We start from the raw sequence: 26,896 nt of genomic DNA on the forward strand, positions 1-26,896 counted from the left end.
CGGAAGGAAGGGTTTGTTTTAGTGCACAAATGTTCCAGGCAACATGAATACATTTGTTCCTCAGCATTTCAGAGGAAAAATACTAAAACACGTAGGATTTTCCTAGATTATTCTCCCCGAAACCAAAAAGTTAAGTTTTTTGATAACTAATGACTCCTAAAAGTAAAAAATTCAAAGAACAAAAAACCAAGCATACTCATTCTTCAAGGGAAATCAGCAATTAAAAAAAAAAAAAAAAAAAAAAACCCTTAAACAATGAGTAGAGAAATTCCCCTGGGTCACACAGACTGAAGCCTAAACTTTCTTTTTTTTTTTTTTTTTGAGATGGAGTCTTGTGTTGCCCAGGCTGGAGTGCAGTGGCCCAATCTCAGCTCACTGCAAACTCCGCCTCCAGGGTTCAAGCGATTCTCCTGCCTCACCCTCCCAAGCAGCTGGGACTACAGGTGTGTGCCACCATGCCCCGCTAATTTTTGTATTTTTAGGGTTTCACCATGTTGGCCAGGATGGTCTTGAACTCCTGACCTCAAGCAATTCACCTGCCTTGGCCTCCCAAAGTGCTGGGATTATTGGTGTGAGCCACCGTGCCCAGCTGCAGCCTAAACTTTCACACAGACTACACTGCAAGGAGGCCCAGATGGCAGAAATTAGCATAAAGCGCAGAGTGATTTTATACATATACTGATAAGATTAACCCAACTAATATAAAAACCTTACATTTACAACCAATTTTCAAAACAAGACTCTCATTAGCTAATTATGCTTTTTCTTCATTAAAATGTTGTGTAATATATAATTCAAGTATTTCAAGTATGTGAAAGTATAAAACTTATTTGATTAAAAAAAAAAAATCCAAGTCTCTGAATCTTTATTCCGTAGAAGGAAAAAAAGTGGAGCACTTCTGTTGACTGCCAAAAGGTCCTTGTGGACTGTGGGAAGATAGGGAAGGTTTCCAACAGCTAAACACAGTACTGCTAAGGACCTTTAAAAGGGGACTTAATTATTCTGAACAATAAAAAGGTGGGTGGATAATCTACAGCTCTGTGCCTTTAGGCTGTAAGAATTCTGGGAACATTATTTTCTTTGTTTAAAAAATAGCACAAAACTATATAAAAAGCTTCTACCTTGGGAGGACAAGGATATTACAGAGATGCACCTGTTAAAATAGACTAGTGGGCAGGCACAGTGGCTCATGTCTATAATGCCAGCACTTTGGGAAGCTGAGGTGGGCAGATTAGTTGAGGCCAGGAGGTTCAAGACCAGCCTGGCCAAGGTGAAACCCCATCTCTACTAAAAATACAAAAATTAGCCACATGTGGTGGTGCATGCCTATAATCCCAACTACTGGGGTGGCTGAGGCAGGAGAATCACTTGAACTTGGGAGGTGGAGGTTGCAGTGAGCCAAGATTGTGCCACTGTACTCCAGCCTCGGTGACAGTGAGACCCTGTCTCAAAAAACAAACAACAACAACAACAAAAAGACTAGCAACTTAAGAAAATATTTCAAAATACAGATGAGAATTAGTATAATATAGCATGAAATAACTCAGTAAATATTTTTCAGAGGGAAAAAATTTCTTGGAATTGTATCTGGATCACAAAATACAAAACAAAGATTTGAAGTAGTCAAGCAAATCAGTGTGTCAAAATCTGCAGCTGTGTGTAAACTCTCACAAATGTGCAGAAAGCCTATGCCTTTTTTTTCATAATATCCTTTGTGTGTTTAAAATCCTGAGACAATAATGTTATTCAAATAATCTAACAGTCACAAACTTGAGCTAAGACCAAAGAATGGACACTCTGCCTCTATAATCACATCACTTTCCTGGAACTCACAGTTCCCTCCTGAAAGAACAAGAGGGCAGACTGTTCTAAATGACCTCTGAGAACCCTTACATTGTAAGACCAAAGATTTCTGACAATATTAGTGAATTTTACAAAAATAGACACAGTTGTGGGGCAACATTTTATGGCTATGGAACCAGGGTATACCAGGTGGCACTTTTCACACATGTTCTCTATGGTATTAAACTAAGAGATCTCTACTTCAGGGTTTTAATCATAAGGCTCATGGTTTTTATACAATGACATGATGGGGCAATTTCCATATTCCCCATGTCAATTACCTGATTATGGGACCTAAGTATCATTCCCCTATAAAATAAGGATTACAGTCTAGGACGGGAATGATGTAACATAAGCCTGGATTGTCTTGTTATGCCTGAAAACAAGACACTAACGAAGACTAATGGGGTGTGTCAGGCAACATAGAATCCAACACAGGAGACAATGTGAAGGGGTTCCCAATGGCCCAAGACAAGATAATGTGAACACTAAAACAAATAAGGACTAAAATAACACACAAATACATTTGAAGAACCCATAAATTCATTAAAAAAAATTCATCAACCTCAGAGGTTTTAAGGATACCAGCAGTCAAGATTCATATTTTAAAAGGGAGAAAAAGCAAGTATTTTTCTTGTGAATTTATTTCATATTGTTAAGTAAAACAAAAGCCACAGAATACAGTGTAGAAATGTAGAACATGAAACATGTAGAGTATAAAACAATCAAAACAGGATATAAAAGAATCAAAATAATAGGTACATACATAAAAAATATATGGATATAAAGGTAGAGAGAGGGCAGTGTACAGAGAAGACATGGAAAGGATGGCCATTTGACAAAGTTACGTCTGAGATAAGAGGTTAGGGGGCGGCGGTGGACACAACGACGTTTTCAGAGTTACCTAGTATAGTATTATATTGTTTGAATCTTTAGCAATCAGAATATGTTCATTTCACTTGTGTAATAATGGAGGAGGAAAAGGCCACACAATACGAAAAGAAATGTAAATGGCTATACTTACTTGAAGAAATAATATATAAATCATTATTGAGATAGAATAAATGCTGAGGTTATACAAACTTTTTAAATAGATTCAAAGAATTATATTGCAAACTTACAAATGTAAGGCAGCTTGACTCCTGGCTAGACTACTATACAAAGAAACTAATTTCTACTTTCTATCTGTAAAGAAGTGTTCAGAACATAGGAAAATGTCATATAGAAATAACAGAAAATTCCTTAAGCAAGTGAGGAAGTCATTTCATTCATGTAATTAATGTTTGTTATAGTTTCTAGAAGCTAATTTTGCAAGACTGTCACAATGAAAGCTCAAAATATATTGGAAAGGATAGAAATGAAGTTTGAATAATGACAAAATTTTGTAACAGATCATGTTATATTGAGTCCACAGAAAATGCAAGCACTTTTATGTTAATAAAAGCTTGTATTTAAACGTATGTAAGACTTATGCAACGCAGTTCCATGGGTGTTGGCTGAGCTACATATCTGTGTTTTGTGCCTGTTTCTGTAGTATAATTTACCACAAAATTAAGTGTGTACAGGTATGTGAAAAGTATTGTTTTAAAATAAACAAAGGAAAGTTGCTTTTCAACAAACATCCAAAAAAAAGTACTAATTCAATCTCTTTCAAGGGCTAAAATCGCATCCTATGAAAGAAATCCACAATGCAAAATATGGATTTTTAAAAAGTATGAGTCCACATTTACCACCAATTCATATCATATGTTCCATTTCAAAGCAACTGAGTCCATGTAACAATATTTAAATAGTGGCACAAGTCTGAAGGCAAAATGGAGAAGGGGATAGCTTGCTTCTTCTTCAGAAAGGAAAGGATTAGGACTATTATAATCAGATTATCTATTTATAACATGGCAGAAGGTAGGTATACAAATGTGGTTAAAAAGTATGTATACTTTTCTATAGGATTCCACTGGCTTCCAGCCTCCTAAGAAACTAACCACACTCTGCCAACCTTCTCAAACTACTGGCTCAAATGCAACGCAAGAATTGGAGACAGGTGTCCAACAGGACAGATAGAGGAAATTAAGGACAAGAAAATAGTATTAAACCTCAAAGACCATATATCCCTAATGGAAATTTTAAGATGAAGCTAAACGTTGTATATTTTTACTGTTTCTTAAAAAAAAAAAAAAAAAAAAAAGAGGCCGGGCACAGTGGCTCACGCCTGTAATCCCAGCACTTTGGAAGGCTGAGGCAGGAAGATTGCTTGAGCTCAGGAGTTCAAGACCATCCTGGGCAACGTAGTGGGACCCCGTCTCCACAAAAAGTAAAAGAAAAAAAAAAAATTTTGCAGGGTGTGGTGGCACATGCCTGTAGTCCCAGCTACTTAAGAGGCTGAAGTGGGAGGATTTCTTGAGCCCAGGAGGTTGAGGCTGCAGTGAGCTCTGATCACACCACTGTACTCTAGCTTGGGTGACCCTGTCTGAAAAACAAAGAACAAAACAAAACTAATAGTGAAAGTTCTTCTGAACAGGAAGAAGTTTGTGTGGCCCTAGACTACCACATACTTACACTTGTTCTTACCCGCTGCGGTGTTAAGACTTGGTGATGGGGCTGACCCTTTCAGCAGAGCACTACCTTTACATCTGCAGTGCCTACCACAATGTCTAGCACACAGTAAGGGCTTCATAGATTTTTTTTTTTTTTTTTTTTTTCTGAATCAAAGTTTATATAGTCTTCTATGAGGACTACTTGAAATAATAAGACACATTTAGACATACAGTCAGTATTTCTTTTGAGCTTGGCACATTAGAATTTCATCATGAAACTGTTCTTTAAAAGGAAGAAAAAGTAGGTAGAGTGGAATGTTAGTGCTCAAATACAGATTATAATTTGCAATTTGAGGACCAACTGCCTAAAATACAGGTTTTTATTTCTATACATTCAATACCAACCTCAGCATTGTGTGCAAAAACTTGATCATCGCTCAAGCCAAAGTCTTAAGAATTACACTGTTAAGTGTGTATTTCAATACAACCAAAAATTGGAATATAAATTTTTTAGCAAGTTTAATTTCATTTACATCATCAAGATGTAAAAGAAAGCTTTCAATGGTAATAAACACAAGTCTGAAAAGACAAATAAATCCCCTTATTTGTTTGGTGAAGGGAAATTTGCCAAGACAAAAGAAGAACAATAAATCTAGATAAATATCCATGAATCAAATAGGGAAAGGTCACTGGCTGTTCTAAGTGTTATTCCTCTCCACTGAAATATCCTAAAAGAAACTGTAAAGCTCCAAATGTGTACACTGGTATAAAAGTACTAGAGCAATGTTGGAAAAGAGAGATCAAAAGTTTCTGAAATGTCAAATACAAATACTAAGATTTCAGCCTCAGAAAAGAGTTAAGGATGTGAATGAAGATTAAGGCACAAAAATGAATAACGTAGTGTTGTTTTAGAAATGGAAAATGGAAATCTATTCACAAACCCAGTAACAGGAGATGGGCTGAATAAATTTTAGTACATCTATGTAGTATATTAGTTATTTGTAGGTGATTAAATACAGAAAAATGTTTGTAATATACAACTGAGTCAAAAATATATGACATTTTAAAAACTGTTTAACAATGAGTTTGTATATAGATATGCAAGATATGCATCTTCTTGCAAAAAGAAAAAAATATCTACATACATCAACGTTTTGGTGGTTACCTATTTATAAAAGTGACGAATAAATTTACCTGAAGGTTTAAATAAAAAGAACAGAAAGATCATTCTTACCTCAAAAAGTCCTATTAAATTCTGTGGTTCTGATGAAAGTTTTCGTACTTTCTCATTATTGCAGTAAGAATGTCAGAAATTATGAAGATATACAGTGCCTAGTGCTACAATAAAACATTCTGTGATAAAATTCAAGCTAGCCTCTACTTGAGCCTCTGTTGAATGAAAACTGCCTTCTGACAATCCCTGGAGCTCCCTCAAAACCAAATACTCCTTTCCTGTCACTGCCTTCAACAGAATAAATGAAAACATAAAGAATAGTTAAATCACTTACTATACACTTTTAGCAGATTGTAGTACATCTGGTCTCTATCACATTCAAATAGCTTCTGTGTCAGCTCCACTAATTTTTCCAGAGTTTCAACCTTAAAAGTAAGATTAAGAGATAGATCTACCTTGCTATATATTTTATAGTTAATAAACAGCAGTGGAATAATCTTTCAAATTAGCTTTACCAAAGGGCAGTTTAACTTCATTTCAAAAGTTAATGGGCTGAGCACAACAATATGAATGAACTTAATGCCACTGAACTGTATACTTATACAGGGTTAAATGATAAATCTTACATTATATTTATGTTACCACGATTTTAAAAAAGTTTAGAGTCAAGAACACAATGTGAATAACTAATTCAAAGATATCTCGGTGGGAGAACTCAATGAGAATTTCGTACACTAACAAAATACTTCTCCCTCCAAATTTTACACTCCTCTTGCCCTGGGGCTTTTATTTGGCATGATGCAAACAGGTACCTGCACCAGAAGAGGACAAGCAGAAATTCCAGAGCTCTGGGAAGCAACTCCTTCTGCCACTAAGGACTAAGGAAGGCTTAGTGCATTAGTGCCAAGGACACAAGGTCGGCCTGCTCCAACCAACTAGTTAAAGATAAAATCTTCAGGGCCCAGGTTAACAATTTAGGGTTTCTACTGCACCTCAGGAATAATAAATAAGCCATTGCTTATCTGGCAAACAACCAAGATAAACACTGCTTCCACAATGCCCCGTCTCTCGAAATCCCCAAACGTTCACGTGACACAGAGGACCCTTGCCTTTTACTCACAGTTTTAGGTGACTGAGACATCAGAATCAAATACAAACCTGATTATTTGCAATACATTTGTCACAAAACCACTGAAGCCTTGTAGATCGAGCTCTAATCCCTGGAGTCTGTAAAATAAAATAATCACATAGCACCCAAGGTAAGGCTTCGGCTGAATATTATTTTTTTCCTCAAAGACAGTTTCTTTTCTTATGAATTTGCTGCCAAACATATATACTAAACTTATATACTAAACTATATATACTAGTATACAATGTATACACTAAATTTATACTATAACTAATACAAAACTAAAATTAACCCCATAGTTATCATAGACCTTTAAGTAAGATTAGAACAGAGCATAAAACACAACCTATATTTAACCTGTGCCTAGAAGATGCCAATTATTTCCAAATGCTGCATTGCAGGTCAATGTTCATTCCATAAATCTTTAATTAATAAAATGGTTATACTTTCTTTAGTTCAAAAATAAGCGATAAACTAGAAAATGTCAAATAAAACATGGGTGTGTCAACATTCACATGCATGTGCTCTTTATTTTTTTATTTTTTGAGACAGAGTCCCACTCTATTGCCCAGGATGGAGTGCAGTGGCACGATCTCGGCTCACTGCAACCTCCGCCTCGTGGGTTTAAGCAATTCTCCTGCCTCAGCCTCCCCAGTAGTTAGGATTACAGGGGTGTGCCACCACGCCTGGCTAATTTTTATATTTTTGGTAGAGACGGGGATGCACCATGTTCGCCAGGCTGGTCTCAAACTCCTGGCCTCAAGTGATCTGCCCATCTCAGCCTCCCAAAGTGCTGGATTACAGGCATGGGTCACCACGCCTGACCACATGTGCTCTTTCTCATTTACACTCTCTCTCTTGAACACACCCACACACTTACTTTAAATATTCCAACAGACTCAGGAGACAAAAATTATCAATGTTACACAAAATAACAATTGTCACAATAATAAACCATTGGCTTTCGTTTTTAAAAGAAAATGCTTTGCAAAATTCACAGTGATAAAAGTACTCTAATGACTTTTGCCTAGCACCTAAAACTAAATGTTTAGACAGCAAAACAAGCTAAGTACTTTAAAATTGGTTTATAGTCTTAGTTTATTTAAACAATTGAGACATATGTTACATCCTCAATTCGAAACTATTATTGTTTGGTCAGTAAGTCTGGCCTCAAAGCACTTATTTTACAGCTTTGGATACTGGAATAAAATACAAAGCATTTCAACACAATTCCAAGGATTTGTCACTCTATAGTATTTTCATCATCTGTAAGAGGGCTTCACCATTAAATACTACATTTCAATCACAGCATTATAAGAAAACTACATACTCATTAGCCCTGGCTGTTACAGTCTATGGGAGGTACCTTTACTGCTTTCTTCACTCACTTCTGTTGATCAAACCAGGTATCCCTTGAATCTAATCTCTTATTTATAAGTCCTCATTATTTTTAATTAAAAAAAATAACATTGTACAATGTTAATTTAAGTACTGAAGTGGAAACTAACATCTTGCAGCTTTGGTGGGATGACAGAAAAACTGGTAGACTAGAAGTTGGATAACTTGTTCTCATTTCTTGTATCCACTTTTTGGGATACAAGAAATCACTGATGAATAAATTAGTCATTGAAATATAGTCTCAAATACTATTAATATCTACATTCAGGCACAATTTCTTCTCAAGGATTTTTCTTACATTACTTATTTCGTTTCACATGCGTAATACTGAAAATGAAAGCAATGTCAATATATACTAAAAGCCCTTGAAAAATTATGAAATAATCCTCTTCAGAACATGGCAATATGCAAGGACTACACTCACTTACAACTTTCAATATTATTGCTGATCCAAATGCCAACAATCTAAACAGCACAACTGTTATGACATACTCTTTTGGTTTGTGGCTGATTAATCTGCCTGTCTTTGGCAAGATAGCCGATTTATATGGCAGATCTTCCCATGTTTCATTTTGAAATTGAGAACTTCAAATATAAATCTCAATCATCAAAAGAACATCTAGGTCAGATTAACTAAATCTCCTAGGCTGCTGTAATAGTCAAGATTTCTGGCTTATCTCTTAACATCAGAACACTGCAAGTTGAAAGCAGAAATAGAAAATGTAATAAAAACATGGAGAAGAATAGAATTCTAATTGGGATGTTAAATATAACATCAAAAAACAGTTAATGTTAATTAAACTCATCTTTAGTTCTTTCTGTGTTGCTATATACAATCTATCTAATGAATAGTGAGGATAAAATAATTGTTTTTAAAGAAACAATTGCATGTTTGTTTCCACCTGAGCTACTGTGCTTCAAACCACAACTTTCTACAGTTGCAATTCACTAAGTTTAATTGTATAGGGGGAAAAAGTAATCCAAAGCCAAAAATAATTGTCATTACTTTAATTTCACTACAACACTCTGATGTAAATTTACCATAAAAGCTTATCATAAACTTCTATGTATACTAGTAAAAATAGATATCCAATAATTATTACCTGTTAAGTAAAAAGAAATGAAAGTTTTTCTACTGCATTTCAAACTCTGTCTCAAGGAAGATTATCCTGAATTTAACTCAAATAGAAATTTTCACCTGTTCTGATTTTTCTTGTCACTACTGCTGGAGATGTCAAATGAAAGCAACAACAAAAACCGCCCGCTCTAGCCTCATGTCCCCTCGTTAACACAGTAGGAGGAAAAACCATGTCCACAAGGGCTTTAAAGAAGGGACAAAGACAGGAACATGCTGGAGAAGGTGGCATGCACCTGTAGTCCCAGCTACTTGGGAGGCTGAAACAGGAGAACTGCTTGAGGCCAGAAGTTCAAGGCTGCAGTGTGTTATGACTGCACCTGTGAACAGCCAATGCACTCCAGTCTGGGTAACATAGTGTGACCCCCATCTCTTAAAAAAAAAGAAAACAACATCCCCACCCCAACCTAAGTACTGTTCAAGTACAACTGACGCGTGAACAATATAGGGGTTAGAGTTTGACCATCTGTGCAGTCAAAAAGCCACACATAACTTTTGACTTCCCAAAGACTGAACTACTAATAGTCTACAGGTGACTGAAGTCTTACCAATAACAAATAATTGATTAACGCATATTTTGTATGTTACATGTATTATATACTATATCCTTACAATAAAGTAAGCTACAGCAAGAAAATGTTAAGAAAATCGTAAGAGAAAATACATTTACAGTATTGTATTTTTTGATATTGTAAGTTTATGACATCTTTTTACAAGATGAATTTCCATCTGAAATGGCAGGCAACCAGAGCTGCAAACCTCAATCTACAGTACATATCAAGCAATTCAACCTTTTCCTGAAATGTCACAACTTTACTTCTTAGAAGCACTTCCAGCATCACTAGTGATACTGTGTATGGATGTCATGGTGTTATTCAAAATAATTACAGTAATACAATATGTACTACAGTGAATTTAATGTACTTATGACTAGTACTTTGCTACTTTTGTTTACATTTCTCTCAGCTGTGAATGGCAGCATGTATAGTCTGTGTGTAAGTTTTGATAAATGTTAACTTTTAATAATAGATTTGTATATGTTTTGTGGTAGCAAATGATAGACTAGAATCTGCCTATATTTTAAGCATTCATGACATAGCTTTTTCTTAATTTTTTCAGTATTTCTAGGCTATGCAGTTCATCTGCGAGTTTTTTCAAATCTCCAAAAACTTTTCCAATATAGTTACTGAAAAAAAGCCTACACGTAAGTGTACCTACACAATCCAAACCTATGTTGTTCAAGGATCAACTATATTTATCCCCATAGATATCACAGAACAAGGGAGCAAGAAAGGTCTCATGGTACTTATTAAATCTTTTAGCATTTGTCCTTTTCTCTAAAATTTTTCAAGATAGACTTGAAGACCATGTATAATAAGGGCGAAAATATGAACTAAAAATTATCCACCTGACCAGGTGTTATAGGAGATACTAAACTAACTCACGAAAGAAGGGGGTATACATTTACATGAGAACTGACATATCTTGAAATTTTGGGGTATAAGACAAAAAAACAAAAACAAACAAATGAAAAAAAACCCCTAGCTCTAAAATCCATTGTCTGTGTATAGGACTCACCCTGGCTTATTAAGGAAGGCAAATGGGATAAAAAGTCCTGAATTAGTAACAAAGACTGGGAGATCACTGGAATCCAAACTTTTGGTCTTAAAAGTCATCAAGAGTTTTTCCCCCCACTGAGAAGAGATCAAAATTTACTCTGGCTGCAGTGTGATGGAAAGGCAAAACAGCAGATAAGGAGAGAGGGAAAAGTCAAGAAAGAGGAAGTCTGGAGAAAGGGTAAGTTGTTTTTGACAGTTCAGATATTGAGGGGTCATGAGATCATGGAGGTAGGAAGGTACAGGGGAACCAACAGAAAACAGAAACTCAGGGCCTGGTTTCAAATTCCATAACTGCTATACGTTGAGTATCCCTTATCCAAAATGCTTGTGACCAGAAGCATTTCAGATTTCAGATTTTTCTGACTTTTGGATTATCTGTATTATTTACTAGTTGCACATTCCAAATTCGAAAATCCAAAATCTTGTAAGCATTATTTTTAATGGCCACATCATTCCATTTCATAAACAAACTGAAGTTCATTTGCGCCCTTTCTCCTTTGAGAAAAACTTTCACTGTTACAGGTAATAATCATAATTTACATCTTTACCTACTTTGGTTTTCAGATCATTTAGGCTCATTTAGGATCATTTCTCAAAAGTGGGTCAAATGTCATTACCATTTTGAAAGCCCCTGATACATAAAGACAGCAATGTTGTTATGACTTTATGGATGGGATCTCCTTTATGGTTCCTATAGCAGAGCCGGAACTAAAACTCAGGGTTCCTAAGTGCTATTCCAATACTCCTATTGCTAGAAATTATGGTAAAATAAGGTATTTCTCTGTAAACAAACAAACAGAAAAATGACTTCATTCTTTCAGTCTATGATCTTTTCAGGTACTTCATTTACCTCCCAGGAAGAAAGTGTTGCAGACCATATCAAGTATCACTTTTCAGGTTACTCATTCTTTTTTTTCAAGACCAGGCAGAGATTATATATATAAGCAAAAAAGTTAAATAACATATGAAATGTAACCATATTAAAGGTTTTCTATCAAGAAATACATTATTGAATTTAACCCTTACCCCTTTGAGCAGTTCTGCAATCACTTACTGAATGCCTGTCATGTGCCAGGCACTGCTAGGTTCTCAGAACCAACACAAAGATGAGAAAACAATTCTGCTTTAAACTTAGCATTTCTTACTCTAACCTCTTCCCTTGGGTTTGATTCCCAAGAGTTCTTGAGACAGCCTACAGAGGATGTATCTGCAGAAGAGATAAAAAGATTGACTTCCACACAGGAAAGAATGGCATAGAGAAGGAAGGGAATCAAACTAACATTTATTAAATGTCTGATAATGTACCAGACACTCCAGATGTCATTTTATTAGTGTTATCTAATAAGAGTTCTAAGAGGCAGAAGGATAAAGGGAGGAACCTCTTTGCTGCCTCAGGGTCCTGGCACAGGCAGTTCCTTCTGCTTGGAATGCTTTTGTCTCTACTCTAAGTGGAAACACACAATTCATCTTTTAATTCTCACCCCAAACACTGCTACATTCAAAATTAGGGTAATGGTGGTGGATTTTTAAGACACTTTACTCAGTCATCTCAAATGCTATGTAAATGACGGATAGAGACCTGAGTTAACAGAAAATAGGGTGAATTAACATAGGTACAAGATAAACGGAGCTCTTAGATCTGATACAGTATCTCCTATTATGAACCCTTAAAGGTGGCATTGGCAGATTTCTTCATCCGAAACCTCCAGAATGAAGCTCTTTATCGAAGGTGATTGATAGCATTTGCATGGCTTCCGAGTTGGACCAGTTTCCCCTTCCCTCCTTCCTTTCCTTCTCAGTCTTTCTCCCTTCCCTTCATTCTAGTTGAAGAGATAGACCTTTAATAAGAGAATCTACAGAATGTAGTAATTGCTGTAAGATGAAGTGTTACAGAAAGGACTTTTTTCAGACTAGGTCTTTCTGAGGATGGCTTGTGCCCAGGAAGTCAAGGCTGCAGTAAGCTAAGCCACCAATATACTACACAGCCTGGGTAACAAAGCAAGACCCTGTCTCAAAAAAAAAAAAAAAAAAAGACTGGAGACTGTAAAATATATTACACATAACACATGATACACGTATGCCAACTCATTTAAAAAACAGACAGACAAAAAGCAGGTCATATTTACTACACACTGAACCTTGCCTATGACTGGTTTATCTAATTATTTCCACAATGCTTCAAATACAAAGCAAGTCTGGAAATTCAACCATAGTGAATCTACCCAATGATAAGACACTATTACTTTTTTTGGGAATGATAAAAATGTTGCTCATGACTTGTAGTATTCTTTCTGTAAAGCTATTCTTTACCCTTTAAAAAATTTTGTACACACCTACTATAAAAATTCTGTCACCAGCAGACAGCCATTCCTAAATGTGGTTGTACTCTGGCAAAGCTCTAAGTAATTAAGAGGCAGTCTTCTCTTGCCTATTCATGTGACAAACATGTATCTTATGCTGAACATCGTATTTTGAATTACGTGAGGTAAAGAAGACAACACAATCCTTACCTTTAAGGGGCAAAGGGAATTATTATTATTGATCATTTACCATAAACCAGGAAACTTGCAAGCTGCTTTACCTACATTATGTGATTGAATCTTAAAGACAGATATTATGTTCTCTTTTATAAATGAGGAAGCTTAGAAAGGTTTAGTAACTTGTCCATTATCACATAAGCAGGTAAAACAAGAAATCACTCTTCTGCCTCTGGCTCTCTCACATCTTACTACACAAAGACAGGCATATGCTTTCCTCCTGTAGAAACTCTCAAAGCTGAGCTTCATTTCTGCTCTGATCAGTGACCTGCTAATACTGACACTGTACATATAGGGCAGCAGAACTCAATAGCCAGACAGCTCTTCTCAGGTTTGGATTCACTGTACTTTCAGAAGCGAATGTGGAAGAAATTATACCATTTTCTAGAAAATGTAAATGAACCACTTAAACTGCAGAAGTGCCTGTCCAACATAGCACGACAACACGCCCCACTGTCCGCTGACAAGTGGGCAGACTGAGTCATAAAATGAAAAGATAAGAAAGTTCTGAATTGATTTCACAGTCCTCCTTTTCTATACTACACCATTCTCTTCAAAAAACATCAGGAGGAAAAAAATATAGTTTTCTGGGTTGTGTGCCTACATTTTCAGTTTCATGACAAGCAGTCATCAATATACAAATAAGGAGGTCAAACACCACTGTTGCATCCTCTCCCCTCTGTATTTTTGGAAAACAACACTGACTAAAAGCAAAGTATAATCTGAGAAAACCCATGATTATTGATGTATTTATAAGTTAACAGTTTTAATCACATGAAATAATTTTTCTTAAGGCAATGGGTCCATCTTCTGTGAAATGTTTTGTTTTCTTAGTGGACGCAGAATTGTTTAACAGTGAAATTAATCACAATTTGGACAGACTTTTATAGTTAGCCCTTGACTTATCAATTCCACCAAGCAAAATTTAGTAAAGCCTAGATAAAATATACTAATCCTAAATAGGCCAGGTTTGTCACCTACCATTTCCCATAAGCTGCTTACCATAGCGGGGGAAAAAAAAGAAGAAGAAGAAAAAAATTTAAATTAAATGCCAAACAGTTGCAGACAGCACTTGTTTGGCTGATTAACTTGTAGACAAGCATTACAAATAAATCTGAGCATGGTCTGCAGCAAATTAAATTCCACTGCTTTTAAGAACAAAGAATTCTTTGGCAAAGAGGATTAGCAACTTTACACCCCGGAATGCCAGTTTAATTTAATTGTTCCACAATCCAAGATTTAATATGCAAATATCATTTTGATATATAATAGTGAATTTAACAAAGTGAGGAAACAAATTTAATATACAACCAGACTGCCTTTTCTGAACTGTAATTATATACAATAAAGAAGCTGGCCGAGATCCCCCTCCCCCCACATTATTGGGATTCAATTCTATTAACATGAATCAGAACAAGTGTAATTAAAGGTTAAAATTTTTAAATGTATTCTAATTAAGAGTCTAAATAGCTCTACAATTAGAATACCGTAGTTAAAATCACACCTCAATGATCTTCTTGGCCTCTTTGTAATTTCCTGTTTGTAGGAAGGCAAAGAAGAGATCATAGAGCATCATCATTTCACCTTGTTCTTGGCTCACAAAGTCCATTGCTAGGGAGGAGAGAAAAAATATACATATTAGGAGAAAAAAAAAAAACACCAGAAAAACAGTATCATATGAAGTTCCAGACAAATACAAGAAAAATTTATTTTAAAAAACAAATATTAAGAATAACTTAAAGATTATAGCTATATTGACTAATTAAGTACCTAACAGAGTAGCTTCAAAGAGAACTAGTGAGGATAAGGGTAAAAAAAATTTTCATAAAGGCAGATCAGCAAGAAGTAGAACACAAAAATAATAGACATTTTTTCAAAATGAACAGTTACTAAAATCAAGAACATGTATAATATTGGAAATCTACCCGATATTTTTCTTTTAGATTTCACAAGTATACAGAAAGTTTATCTGAATGTGCTGACCTTCTGCTGATGTTTCTCTTAACAATACACTAAGATTAAATAAGCAAGGAGGGAAAAAAATCCAACTACATTAAGATATTAGAAAGTGACTAACCTTTCTGAATTAGATCAGTCTCGCCTTTCTCTATCAGTTTACACAAGATATCATGCATCCTTGGTAATATTTTATACTTTTCACAGCAGTCAATGGCGACATCAAGAGCGGTAGATAGGTCATCCCTTAGAAGCAAAAAAATTAACGAATAAAATAAATCTAATTCAGCTTAGTCTCTCAGTAATACTTTAGAGAGGTGTTTAATGACCAGTTAATATGTAAACAACTGAGCTTTACTTAAGGTAGAGAACCACAAAGCTAAAATGAGGGGAAAAAAGAAACGATTTCTCTATATAAGTAAATGTTCAAAATACATACATCATCAGCAGTCCACTATTTACTCTGCTTCATCTTTTATTATTTCATGTGTTAAAGGGTACTTTTTAAAAAAGTCCAAATAGATAAAGGCATTCTCTGATTTTATTATAAATTCTGACTTTATGTAGTAAGTTGCTGTAAGAATGTATTATTTCTAGTCAGGCACAGTGGCTCTCGGCTGTAATCCCAGCAGTTTGAGAGGCTGAGGCTGGTGGATCACCTGAGGTGAGTCAGGCTGAGCCACCGCGCCCGGCGAAATCAGTTCCTTAAACAGTGTGGTACTATATTCTTGTCGTTCCTTAAAAAGTATTCTTCCCCCCTTTAAAAGGACAACGTCGGCCGGGCGCGGTGGCTCACGCCTGTAATCCCAGCACTTTGGAAGGCCAAGACGGGCGGATCACGAGGTCAGGAGATCGAGACCATCCTGGCTAACACGGTGAAACCCCGTCTCTACTAAAAATACAAAAAACTAGCCGGGTGAGGTGGCGGGCGCCTGCAGTCCCAGCTACTCAGGAGGCTGAGGCAGGAGAATGGCGCGAACCCGGGAGGCGGAGCTTGCAGTGAGCTGAGATCCGGCCACTGCACTCCAGCCTGGGCGACAGAGCCAGACTCCGTCTCAAACAAACAAACAAACAAAAAAGGACAATGTCAGTATGAGAAATATTTAAGATCTTGCAAGACCAGGCGTGGTGGCTCACGCCTGTAATCCCAGCACTTTGGGAGGCCGAGGAGGGCGGATCACCTGAGGTCAAGTGTGTGAGACCAGACTGACCAACATGAAGAAACCCTGTCTCTACTAAAAATACAAAATTAGCCGGGCGTGACGGCGCATGCCTGTAATCCCAGCTACTCTGGGGGCTGAGGCAGGAGAATCCCTTGAACCCGGGAGGTGGAGGTTGCAGTTAGCTGAGATCGTGCCACTGCACTCCAGCGCAACAAGAGTGAAACTGTTTCTAAAAAAAAAAAAAATCCTTTGGAAAATTTATAGAGATTGTATGATCCAATTCTACTTGCTACCCCCTTTTACTTTCAAAGAAATAAAGAAATTGGGGCATCTAGAGACTAGCTGATTTGATTAAGGCTAACAGGTAAACAGAGCAAGCAAGTCCTTGGACTTCCCATTGTCAGTTCAGTACATCTAATTACACATTATGCTTTATTAAAAGTACTGGTATCTGAATAATCTAATAAAGTGGTGCAGTTTAGAATAAGAAATTAAAGATTTATGAAAAGAGAGTATGAAAGGTATTTTAAAAAGAGGCATGGTTAGAGACATGGCTCCAAGTACAACTAGTGACAATTACTGAAAATCTCTGTAGAGAATATAAATTTCTTATACACAAAACAGTTTTCAAAATCAGAAAGTCCTTTTATACTTTCCGTTAAAGCCTTCACGTTTTTGTCCCTTATACAAATGTTACACTGCCCTAAATTGAATTACTATTTTACCTAGATTTGATTTTAAGCCATACTAAAAAAGTAAAAGACAACGAAGAAATGTTAATTTTGTTGCAATAATACTGACACAGTGAAAACGAGCCTATCCTGATGGAACTCTTACCTTATCCCCTTACTAAGCCCTGTTTACAGTGCATCTTCTGGCACCCCACAGAGTCATTTGAATTTTTGTCATTTGGGGTGAAGACTAAATTACAGGTTAATTTCAAAACCGCAAGTAGATGTTGCAGGCTAGATTACTGTCATACAAGAGAAATGGTACAGTAGCTACCACATATGATATAAAGCTTTATATAATCAGCATTTTCCCTTACTTCAGACACAGGTTCAGTTATTGCCCTTCTACAATTCTGCTTAACGAAAAACTACTAAAACATTTTTTAAGAGCAAAGCTAACACATACAATTTTTTTTTAAGCGGCATGATTTGCTTTTCCAGATCAATTCCCAAACTAGAATAGTATTGTCTCAATTGTATTTCCCCCTACATTAGGTCAAAGCTATCAATAAATGAATGAATAATTGTTCTGTCAATCAAAGCGACATGTTAATAGTCTTTGGTCTCCAAATATATGCTTCTGAAGATTATACATGTTCAGAACAACAACAGAAAAGACAAGAATAGCAAAATGGAAATAAGTCATATACTTGTAATTTTAAGTACCAACATTACTGCTCTTAGGATGCCAACAAAATGAATTAGAAATTTATAATGAAATACCTCATACAAAGTGTACTGGAGATAAAAATTAAGTTAATGACTAGTCAGTTCTTCAGTCCCTGTTATCTAATCCTGACTTGTGGTTGGATCATGTCATTTTAAAAGATAAAAATTTACATTCCCCACATAATTTATGTCACTATTAATCTTTCATATTAAAGCTTGAAAACTTAGGAGATGATGGAAATGAAAAATATGTTTAAAAGCACTAAAATTTGCATTGCTATGAAGATAGCTGTGTAGTCATAGGACTTTGGGATTTCCATCCCAACTGATAAGAGTACTTATGCTACTCAGCTGTAGCAATGTGATACATTTCTAGAAGTGGTGATGAAAAGCAGGTTATCACAACAGCTGAACTCAAGGACATTTGGGTTCCCTCTTAGTTCTAATAGGTTCTATGACTCTGTGCTTATTAGGTTCATCTAAAGTGTTTTGCACAAGCAGAGAAAATCGTCAGGTGAAAATACCACTTTTATTAGGCAGGATGAAATCAGTAAGGGAAGCACACTATCAAAAGGAGAAAGGTAAAAACTGCTTTACAGCCAAAATGTGGGACAACACATTACCAATCAGTATACTTCTAGCTTCTGTGACCCAAAGTGATCTGTGAATTTCGTTGAGCGCTAGAAATGATTTAAAAATCCTACTAAGAAGTAACAACAATCCTTTGAAGAAATTAATGTTGACACGTTAATTTTACATTTGAAACTTTGAGCCCATGCTTGTATTAGCATACATGCATAATTCCTAAAGCTTTACAAATATTTAAAGCCTCACTCCTAATAAAAATTGTCAATGCTTTCACAAATGACACTAAAAGAAAAATCAACTCTATAGCATACTATTATCCCTTTAAAAAAAAAAATCAAGACAACACCCCCCAAATTTCAGTAGATTACATAATTTTCATGCATAAAACTACATACACTAATAAAAAGCAATCATTTTAAAAAGCAGTATTTTGTTTGGTGCAAATTAAAAATATAAGCTTTACAAAAATTCTGTGAGTCTATGAAATAAAGGTAAAATTGAAGAAAAGATTCTGTAATTCTAAATTTTAAGAACATATATATGAGATAGGCTGGGTCCAGCAAGAAATTTGGAAACTTAAAATAGCGTTAAATTCATTAGCTTGAATGGACTCACTTGGCCTGTATCAAAATTCATTCTAGAATCTAGAATTCAGTTCTTAAGGGAACATGACTACACAGAACTACTATTAAACTACAATTTCTTATTATTACATGGACAAACATCCAGAAAAATAAGCTTGAAGCTCAGATGGCAAAGCTGATAGTACCACTTGTTTGAGTCCTCATTCTGAAACTGAAGTATGCTATAACGTCACTGACAGAAAAACAAACACCACGTAGCATGTAAGTTTGCTGGACAGACATTTCTATGGGACATCCACCAATCATAAAACTATCTACTTTGAGATACCAAGAAACACGTACTCCTAACTCATATACATTCCTCAATACATATACCTGTAAAATCATAAATGTGTTTCATACAATCTGGAATTGTTAACACAACCACGAGTGACAACTATCTATTCATCTATCAGTAGCTTTAAACTTAGTCTCGTAACTTATACTAAGTAACTTTCTAATCCCAGAGAGTATACTTAAACAACAAAAGAAAGATGACAAATACTGATTTCTTTTTTATTGGAATGAAGTACTTTAACCTTATACATTGTTAGTGAAGTGGCAATTCATGTAAAGGGCCTTCCTTATTGAAATGCTCTCAAATCTGAAATCACTATAGAAAAGAGGGGCTGTGGGGGGAGAAAAAAGTTTAAAAAAGAAAAAACAAAAACCAAACTGAACTCCTTAAAAACAAACTCTCTTACAAATCCTAAGCAGATGTTCAATATGGGAAGAAACCAATTCAAGAGAAGCCATCATCTTCACAAAAATTATTCTGTTAAGAGAACCAGCACTTGAAAGAGCTAAATGTTTTTTTTTTCTGTTCATCATCTATAAATGAGGAATCTTCAAGGAGACTGGTGTTGCAATTACAACTAATCCTCCCCAAAAAATTAACTGTGTTGAAGGCTTTGTAATTTCCCTAGGTACAATTTAGCTGTCACTTACTTTAAAATTTACTCAAACATGCGTTCCGAACAGCACTAACTTCACATGTCAAGTGCTTTCCAGCCAATTGAATCTAAACTGGAAGTCGGTGTTAAACAACTGAATGATTAGACAAGATAGCTCATTTCCCTGCTCTTTTGTTCAGAATAAAATGCCACATTTACATTATCAGGCTCAACAGGATTTTCTGACAGAGGGAGAAAAAACCCTACTGCACACTGTCCGTACTAAGCACATGAAGCCTGTCATTTACCAATCATCCTTCAAAAAGCAATAGCCATGAATGTAACTTAATTACGACCCAATGATCCTTGACGAAAAATCATCTTATCACTGTCCTGTTCCCCTAGGGCAAACGAACCACTTTTTGTCCTTTGGCACTGATGATGCTAAATTCTTAATTGCAATAATGGAGTAAAAGAGCCAAACCTCCTTAATTTCCTTTCAGCACATAAGAAGTTCTACTCTAGAAGGCAAGCATTCCTATAAATAATAAAAGTATCCAGTACAAATGAACATGCTAAAATTGAAGGGGAGCGTGTGTAACAGAATCATCAACATTTTAAAAAGCCTATTTCCCATTTATGTATTATATTAAAGTGTTGCCAGTGAGTTCCAAAAACATTGTTACAAGTTCATCTTAGAGAAATTGTGACCTTTATGAAGAACTCAAGATTAATTTAGCAAGAGTTCTGGGAGGACAGCATATATGAAGTTCATGATACACTTAAATGAAATGCGTATGTACATATACAGATTATAACACAAACCAGCACAAAAAAATCCTTAATGGAAAGCAGAAATTAAAGCTGCTTTGATCACTTGCACTAACATAATCCAGTTAAACAGCTTCAGTTATTTTTTAATCATGCAATGAAACAAAAATGGATCAGGTATAAAACAAGTGAATCTGAAACTGCATCATACAAATTTTTATGCTTTAAAATCTGATGGCCCAGACTTTATTAATTTCATTTCCTTGACCATAACATGAAGACTAATAAAAAACTCTTTTAACCTATTTTAAAGCATTTTCTTCCTTCCTTAATGTGACGGATTGCTGTCATCTCCATGAATCAGGCATGATTTCAATAAAAGAGATACATTTTGAGACAAAATACTTACAAAAGAAAATGTTTGAAATAATATTCATTTGGACTACATGTAAAATATGTGGCTTAGAGACTGTAATGTAATGTAAATGAAACACAAAAATTTTGTTCAACTGCAAATTTTTTTTCCGTTCAATGTAAGTATTTTCTTTTTGATAATACAAAAGCAGGTTAGCTTACCAACTTCTTTATAATTTTCCAAATCTGTTATTGTTTTGGAATTCCCTTGGCAAATGAATAAAAACAAAATGTATTTTTCCCATACCCATAAAGCATTTTTACATTGTCTAAGTAACACAAACTAACACAGTATTAATTTCTCCTGTGTTTTGTCCAATGCTGGAAAAGTCAGTTCAGAATTAAGATCCACTGAATCTTAAAGAGATTATCTTTCTAAGGAACTCAGTCTCATGGATTTGCTCCAGAATTACAACACGAAAGTGATATTCTCTTTAGAGTCTTTTGCAGTGACACGCCAAAAAGATGCTTGCCTTTGAATGAAAGGGTGAAGATTTATGATGATGTTTAAAAATGTTTTTTATAATTATATCACAAGTTTGAAAAAAAAAAGCTAATTTGCCAGATGAGCTCATATCTGCTGAGGTCAATTACATGATATTACTGAAGATTACGCACTTTTTTTTTTTTTTTGAGATGGAGTCTCACTCTGTCCCCCTGGCTGGAGTGCAGTGGCGCGATCTCGGCTCACTGCAAGCTCCACCTCCCGGGTTCCTGCCATTCTCCTGCCTCAGCCTCCCAAGTATCTGGGATTACAGGCGCCCGCCACCGCGCCCAGCTAATTTTTTGTATTTTTAGTAGAGATGGGGTTTCACCGTGGTCTCGATCTCCTGACCTTGTGATCCGCCCGCCTCGGCCTCCCAAAGTGCTGGGACTACAGGTGTGAGCCACCGCGCCTGGCCTGATTATGCACATTTAATCAAATCAAATACACGTGGACTTTTTGGCAGGCTAGTGTGGTTAATCCTAGCACTTGTCATGATTCTGAATTAATTAGCTATCTTCCATCAGTTGGAGAAAACACAACTGAGAAAAAGTTTCAAAGTCAGGGTTTTACTCCAGCATTTCCCCCGACTATGAATGTTTCTGCTGTTTTCTACAATTTTATAAATATAAAATTTCCTTTATCTTTATTATTGTCCTGACTCTGAAAGAGTCAATAGCCCTTTTTATTAGGATAGATAAAACTGAAAGACTTCATCATGGCGACTGCATTGGCAAAGTCGTTTTAAAAAAAAAAATAGGCGAATAAAAATAGAATAATTAAAATAAAATAAAAATAGAAGATATACGTATCCGAAAGTAGTAAAACACCAAAAACGAAAAGACACTAATTTAGATTTCTTTAGCTCAATTAGCAGGGACAGCCAAATTTGACTGAGACACAGAAATATCTGACTTCAGGATATAATCAGAAGCACAGAGGATGCCCTAGGTTAACATCTGAATTCCACACCGTTTCCATTTTCCCATGGTAAGCTCTCCTTGGTTCATGAGCCCCATCTGCAGACCTCTTTTGGAAAGCTTTCACGTCTCCTCTGTCTTCAAAGTATTTCTATTTGTAAGATACTTTTCTACAATGGCCTCATTTTCATTGTTAATTATTTTATTTTTGCCCGGTAGTGTAGGAGGGTCTAATTCTTCTGGGCACTGGGCCCATTTCTTTCAAATCTTACTGTAGAGTTGCACATGCAATTTGCAGAAATGGGTCTTTTAAGCAATCGAAAAAAATTCTAATAGGAAGCATATTAATTATAGGATTTCTATATAAAGTTGGCTGTGAATATGATAACTCAGTAACACAGTCATTATTTGAATCACTATTTCTTTAACAAGATGTAATGCTGAGACTGTGGAGGTTAAGATTTGGCCAATCATCTAACATGATAATTGTTTTTGATTGGATGGCAAAGGAATGATTTCATGTGTGCATGCATGTATACACACATTTCTTAACAGAAAGTTAGTTACAAGAGATGGTTTTTATTATACATTTAAAATTCAACACTAAATCATTTATTATATTCAATTAATTATACTCTCTAATAAAGAAAGAAAAACTACCAGAAATTTGGGGAAAACATGAGAACCGTTAAAATACAAATTTGATTTTTCTCCTGGCATCGACAGGACAACGTTCACACTACATCGACAGTGAGATATTTCTGTGTTTCAGTCAAATTTGGCTCTCCCCTGTTCACTGAACTCAAGAAATCTAAATTAGTATATTTTCGTTTTCGGAGTTTTACTACTTTCAGATACATATATCTTCTATTTTATTTTAATTATTATCTTCTATTTTTGTTTGCCTATGGTTTTCTAATACTACTTTGCCAGTGCAGTCTCCATGTAATGCAGATTACAAACTATATTAAGCTATGAAAAAGCTGACAAAGATGATCTAGGAAATTTAAAAAAGCAAAACAGAAAACAAAAACAAATATAAAAGAAAAAGGTAAGTTATGCTTAGTCATCTTATTAAAATGTTTTATTCATTACAAAATAGACTGATTGTATGATTTACATTGCAAATAACGCCTTAAATTGAGCACCAACAAGAGCATTTCAAATGGAAAAATTACCAAACTCAGTAAACCTTGCCCTATCAGCAAAATTCATCTCCTACAACATTTATCAAAGCCAGAAGTAACTGTAATGGTATATGTATTTAAAATACCCTGTGAAGAAAAGGAGCACTGAAGATGCTTCTACACTTATTACCTGAATAACAGTCAAGACACATACTCAAAAGCCCCAGAAGATCCTTTTTTCTTATATTTATTAATAACACTTATCAGGCTCAAAACTGGGAAAAACTAGATTCAATTTCAAGTAATCATATGCTCCTACAAAAAAGCACCAGGGACCATCCCATTGATACATAAAGCCACAGGACCACAGTGATTTTAAATGTCACTGAGTTCATATTAGTCCTCTTACTCTGTGGCAAATGACCTTCAAGGAATCCCCATCATGAGAGTATTTACAAAGTATAATCCGAAAATTATTAGACTCATTCTTTTAATGCCAACATTTAAAATTCAAAATTCAATTAACTTACTTTTCCAGGTATACAGTGACCAATGGGAAACTTATGTTGGTGGATGGTTTTGCTAACCCTAGAGTCACAATGGCTTCGTGCAACTGTTTTACTGTTTCAATTTCACCTCTTAAAGCTGCACCATTTAGGATGTGGAAAAAGGACAAGACTGTTGAATCTTTGATAGGAACATCCTTCTTTTTCATCTCCTTCAGAATGTTAATAGCATCTACAATGAAGTAACACAAAAGACCCTTAGGTAATTTCATGTAGGGAAAACAAACTGCTATTAAAACAGCATTTCAAGCCCAGCAGGAATGTAAATTCTAGTGTATAATGCCGATTTCAAGTTAATTACTACTTGCATTTCTAAACGAGACTACAATTATAAATCCACAATAGCATGGTTTTATCATTTCCCTGCAACTTTGACTACAAATTATAGATAGGGACTGTGTCCCCACTCTGTACCACATAACCCTGTACGGTCTGCCCTATAGCTGTAAGATCCTTCTAAATGGATGCTTTTATCGTTCAGAGCTAACATCTGCTAAATCACACTATTGTTTCTTCAGCAGATGGCTTGTCAGGAGGCCAGATAATAAAGATGTGTTTACACTGTATATACAGCCAGACTAATGGTCTGATACCGATAGGGCCTGTTTGCTATGTCGATACTAATTAGCCAAGCAGAGCCAATGAAAGCTTTCCAAAAGACTGCATGTTAATACATTAGATTCATTAAGCTTCATTAGGAAGGCAGAAACAAACATTTTAGGATATGGAATAAGTGCATTTTTATAATGTTGTTCTTAATTATTACACAGACAAAATGTTTTGACCACTTTACAAAAAGTGATTAAAAAAAAAAATAGGCTAATCCTTATAGAGTTAGAAAGGTGTCCTAGGAAAAAATTCAATGTTCTAACAAACGATTTTCTCCATACATTTTTCCCTATAATAAAATTAAAACAACCTTTTCTGAAAATCTAAGGAAAAGAGGAAGGCTAAAAAGGAAGTTTCAAAATAAAGTCAAATCAGAAAGTTAAGAAACAAGCAAATAGTATGAATGCATTATCAAGTGTAATTAATTTTATTAGGCTTAACATTATCTCAACAATGAGAAAATCTGAGTATGCAAATCAGCTGTGTAATCAGCTAAGTTTTTTCCATGAACCATTAAATAAAAACCTTAATTAAAATAAAAACTTTAAAGTATATATTTTGTTAATGTTATTAAAAAGTAAGGCAAAGACTACTGCAAAATTCAGAAGCATATATTAGGTTACATGTATAGGTTTTATGTTCAGGCTTCAGACCTTCTTAAGCAAAAACAAAGCCATTAGTGCAGGCATATAAGCAAATTGTGCCATAAGTCATGATCTTCAAACTCAATCCAAACAGCAATGCTAATAAAAACTAGCTGCAGAAATGCAAAAAGCACTGAGCTGTGCAAATGTAAATGACAAGCTTGCCAATCCATTAAAACTAATGGCCTACACTGTCCATGCAGCTCTGGTTGGATTCACATGCAAATTTGTATGCAAAGTGTTCAAGCACTTTGCAGGACATGATATCCATTAATATCAACTCACGTGTTATTCCAGTGGCAAGATACTCACATCACATATTTCCTTTATGTGCTGAGGCTTACCTTGGAGCCTGCCATGCTTTGCCAACACTCTTACAAGGCCTACATACTTGCTGGTGTCAAGGACAGCAGATGAATCTAAGCGGTCGCTAAAAATTAAAGCCACATTTATATTATTTTAAAAGTCAACTAACTGCTAAAAGAACAGCAATATCCATTTAATCACTTTTCAAAAGCGCATCAGAAGACCTGAACTAATGTCGGCCTCTACGCTTCAGTTAGGATTTCTTTTTGAAGTCATAGACAAGTTCACACGAAATTATATTCAAAGTGACTAGTGAAATAAAAGTCCAACACTATATATATATTGCATCACTCCATCTGCAAAGGATGCTTATGCTTTAAGTGATTCTAACCTTCATCACGAATACTGAAATACCCAAAAAGACATTTTTACTTGAAAAATCTAACAGGATTGGAAACTGAAGATACCTGAGAAATGGAGAGAATTTTATTTACACTACAATACAGAAAGGGAAATGTTATCAAGCCTCATAAAACAGTCACCATCACCACTGTTGTGATATGGAGATATACAATCAATGGAAAAAAACCTTTGGTTCTAAGGACTAGAATGTCTTATCATATTTAAACAAAGACACCTTGCGGAACATAAGCTACAATTAATTAAAGAGCCTTATAATATGAAATTTCAAAAACACTGACAACAAAAGAATTTTTTTAAATGACAGTATATAATAGAGTAATATTCCATCTAGATAATCTATCAAGGTCTGTAGAGCAGAACAAATGTTGACAACTTGTTTCGGTGCCAGGGTACTCACAATTCTTCTTTCAAGTTCAAGGCATCTTCTGCATTATCATGTCGACAGCATAAATTTATTAAAGCTGCATAACCACTGATAACCATGTCTGATTCATATTTTGCTTTCAATTCAAGGGCTTTTTGCATATTCTAAAATACAGCAGAGAAGTGAAAAAGAAGAAATCAGTATGAAGGTAAAAAGGTCACATTTTTAGCTTTAATGTTCAGAGTTTAGAAAAAGTTAATAGTACTTTAAAAATAAA

The 26,896-nt window shown here is 35.3% G+C and overlaps 1 protein-coding gene across 1 annotated transcript in view; it reads right to left on the reverse strand.

The window, feature by feature from the left end:
• LRPPRC (leucine rich pentatricopeptide repeat containing) overlaps window positions 1-26,896 on the reverse strand; it is a 115,866-nt gene that overhangs the window by 31,985 nt on the left and 56,985 nt on the right. Inside the window, exons 21-27 of the mRNA XM_007970785.3 lie at window positions 26,653-26,783; window positions 25,871-25,956; window positions 24,238-24,445; window positions 15,446-15,570; window positions 14,873-14,979; window positions 6,709-6,777; window positions 5,885-5,975 (exon numbers count right to left, since the gene is read on the reverse strand). Of these exons, the coding sequence (XP_007968976.2) occupies window positions 5,885-5,975; window positions 6,709-6,777; window positions 14,873-14,979; window positions 15,446-15,570; window positions 24,238-24,445; window positions 25,871-25,956; window positions 26,653-26,783 (817 nt within the window). The remainder of the gene's footprint in view (window positions 1-5,884; window positions 5,976-6,708; window positions 6,778-14,872; window positions 14,980-15,445; window positions 15,571-24,237; window positions 24,446-25,870; window positions 25,957-26,652; window positions 26,784-26,896) is intronic.

This window comes from Chlorocebus sabaeus, chromosome 14 (assembly GCF_047675955.1).
Source record: "Chlorocebus sabaeus isolate Y175 chromosome 14, mChlSab1.0.hap1, whole genome shotgun sequence".
Classification (NCBI taxonomy): Eukaryota; Metazoa; Chordata; class Mammalia; order Primates; family Cercopithecidae; genus Chlorocebus; species Chlorocebus sabaeus.